This window comes from Nicotiana attenuata, unplaced genomic scaffold (genome assembly GCF_001879085.1).
Source record: "Nicotiana attenuata strain UT unplaced genomic scaffold, NIATTr2, whole genome shotgun sequence".
Taxonomy (NCBI): Eukaryota; Viridiplantae; Streptophyta; class Magnoliopsida; order Solanales; family Solanaceae; genus Nicotiana; species Nicotiana attenuata.
This window is the reverse complement of record NW_017674480.1, coordinates 92,003-95,104: the sequence shown is the minus strand read 5'-3', so window position 1 is coordinate 95,104 and position 3,102 is coordinate 92,003. Positions and strand designations below refer to the sequence as shown.

At 34.5% G+C, this 3,102-nt stretch overlaps 1 protein-coding gene across 1 annotated transcript; it reads right to left on the bottom strand.

The window, feature by feature from the left end:
- Positions 1 to 1,509: 1,509 nt before the first annotated feature.
- On the bottom strand, positions 1,510 to 1,944 carry LOC109218741 (NAC transcription factor 32-like). Its single transcript, XM_019383123.1, has one exon. It carries the CDS (start codon positions 1,942 to 1,944, stop codon positions 1,510 to 1,512), a length of 435 nt encoding a protein of 144 aa, XP_019238668.1.
- Between the last annotated feature and the right edge of the window lie 1,158 nt (positions 1,945 to 3,102).

The window sequence follows — 3,102 nt, the reverse complement described above, 5'->3', positions numbered from 1 at the left end:
TATTTGACATGAACACATAGTTGGTCGCCCTTATTAGGATTTGACAGTTGAACCATATCCTAGGGTGATCCAGAGCTATAAGGACAGAAGGAATTACTACATTATTCTTCTACTGGTTCTTGAGAGTAAATTGTATACTTCATGCTATCCGGTCGTTAAGGAGTGTTGCTAGACGCCATCCTTGATTAGTATATTGATGTGATCAATTTACTACCGGCTTAGTATTGAACCTATGGGGTCGCACACTAACGAGTGTTCTGATCTTTGTTACAGGATTAATTATTTTATCATTTGATAATTAAATGGGGAATTTAATTAGTCAAATAAATAAATAAATTTTTAGTCCAAATGAAATATTATTATATTTGTTGCTAGCACAAAGGATATAATTAATATTGTGAACTAATTAAATTTTTCTGTTTGGAATAGAAAATTAAGTTACATCTCTTGATTAAAATATTTATATATATAAGTGATATATATAGGATCAATATTTATATGTATAAGAGATACATATACAAATATTAGTGAAGGCTGGTTAGGTAGAATCCAATTTGAATTTGGATTGTAAAAGTCCATTGAGGACTTCACGGCACTTCACCCATATGGTATGGGAATAATATTTTTCATACTAAATATTTGTTATCCAATTTGAGGTTGGATTAAAATACAAAGTGCCTAGAAGCACGTGTGGACTTCAAACCAATTGTGAATGGGATTAACTCTTTGCTTTGGTGTTAGACGTAAACCAAAAGGTCACTGCCCATATAACCTTTCCTTTAACATAGTGGAAAAGGATTATAAAGGTTATAAATATATGTCAAGAGACATGAGAATGCGACGGTGAAAATAATAGGTTTAAGAAGCCGCAAACTCAAGAGACAAACGTTCTTGACAAGAACAGTTCTTGTCGTGCAACTTTGGACTGACGTTTTTGAGAAAAACTTCAGCATAAGTTTTTCATTTAATTTGTTCGCGGGTTTCATTGATCAAAGAGTTGATAGCAAGGATCAGTCTCGGTGTGGATACGCATAGAGTCTTTGCACTATCGAAGAAATTTTGAAACAAGACTTTCTTCACCAGGTACGTCTTAGATCCGATCTATTGACATGTAAATAAATTTTAAACACGAAAAGATCTTCCTAGGATTGTTATTATCTTCCGCTACATGTTACAAACACCTATACGCAATCCTTCAGATACATCTTCTAATATCCGATGTAACTCATCCGAGTTCATTATATCCCATGGATCCAAGCCGAGCACATCTTCGGGCACCTTCTTCGAATTTGTTTGAGACATATAAGTCATGTGGTCAGCCACTTCAGAGTATACCACATGAGCTGAATTGCTGTGCATATCAGGCAACACCGACTGATCAAAATTCAGCATGGTCGTGGTTGTGGAAGCTTCGGATGAACTGTTAACGTGCTTCAACTTCTTGATGGCGCAGAGAACATAATCTCTACGGTCTTCGTCGAACTTGTGAAGAATAACCTTAGAAAGCTCTTACTCCTTCATCAGCCAATGTCCGTCTTTCTGATCTTCAGGGTAAAACATTTTATTCTTGTAAGACAAACACGTCTTGGATCCAATATTAACCACTGAAGATTTGTTTCCCATATTTTTGTAGTGAACTGGTTTGTCCTCGGCGTCCTGTTTCCAAGTTCCCTTGTTTCCGACAGAACGATGATACCTCGCGTTGCTTTTCTTCTTCATCTTTGTGATAAAGTAGCGATGACTACTGTTGTCCTCATCATCACCACAGGGTACTCCATTGTCGTAAATCTCCCAAGGTTCTTGTTTGCCATAGACATCAATGTCAGTGGTAATAAATCTAGAATTATGCATCTCTTGTCCAGCGACGAATCTCAACAAGAACGTAAGTCCTTCTGAATCTGTGGGGCGGAAACGAAATCCCTCCTCGAACTTTAAGTGTTCCATGGAATAATCTCAACAAGAACGTAATTAACTAGCTAGTTCAGAATAACAATGAAAGAAACAGAACAAGGAAGAAATTAAGGGAATAGTATGAAGAACACGATAACTTGCGGAGAGGCAGGAAGGAATGAAGGATTAATGAGGTCTTATAGGTTTTTAAGTGAGCAACAAGTAGGTTCTGTCGTTAGTTATGTTTCTTCCACCCAAAGTCACAATATGGTAATCAATTTCATTTTTGCTAATAAATATGGAAAGTTTCTTATATTCATGTGAATTTATAGATACCAGTTGTTAATTTAGTTTCTTTCGCTCAAAGCAGCACTTAAAAGGCTTAAACATATATGGAAACTTTAACTTTGACTCACTACTAAAATTCCTTCAAAAAGCGACCAAAGTTTAGCGACCAACGTTGGTCTGTCAAGGAAAGCGACCAAAGTCGGTCGCCAAACTGGTGAAAATAATAAAATAATAATTTTAAATAAATTAGCGACCAACGTTGGTCGCAAATTGGTCGAAAATTTTGTCAAACTGTTGACCGGACTGGTCAGACTTGCTTGGTCAAAGAATTACTCACATTAGCGACCAACGTTGGTCGCTTCTTGGGACCTACCTATGAAATTTTAATAATTATAACATTATTTTTAAAAAATAATAAAATATAAATAAATCAAAAATTTAAAATTTGCGACCAAAGTTGGTCGCTATATAAAGAGTAAACAGCTGGAGACCAACTTTGGTCGCTAATTTGGGACCCAGTTATAAAATTTTACTAATTATAATTTTGTTTAAAAAAAATTATAAAATATAAATAAATATAATTCAAATTTAGCGACCAATGTTGGTCGCTAAGTACAATATAGACCAACTTTGGTCGCCAAACTGGGACCCAGTTAATATTTTATAAATTATATGAAAGATAAATAAATCTGATTTAAATTTAGCGTCCAACTTAGGTCGCTAATTTAAGGTTATGTATGTTTAGCGACCAAAGTTGGTCGCTACTTAGGTCACCATTGGTCAAAATTAAAAATCACTTTTGTATTTACTAAATAAATAATATAAATGTTAGCCGTTAACACTTTTTTAATACAAGGGATGAATAGTACTACGAAGCATGCGTGTGTGTCTATATATATATATATATATATATATATATATATA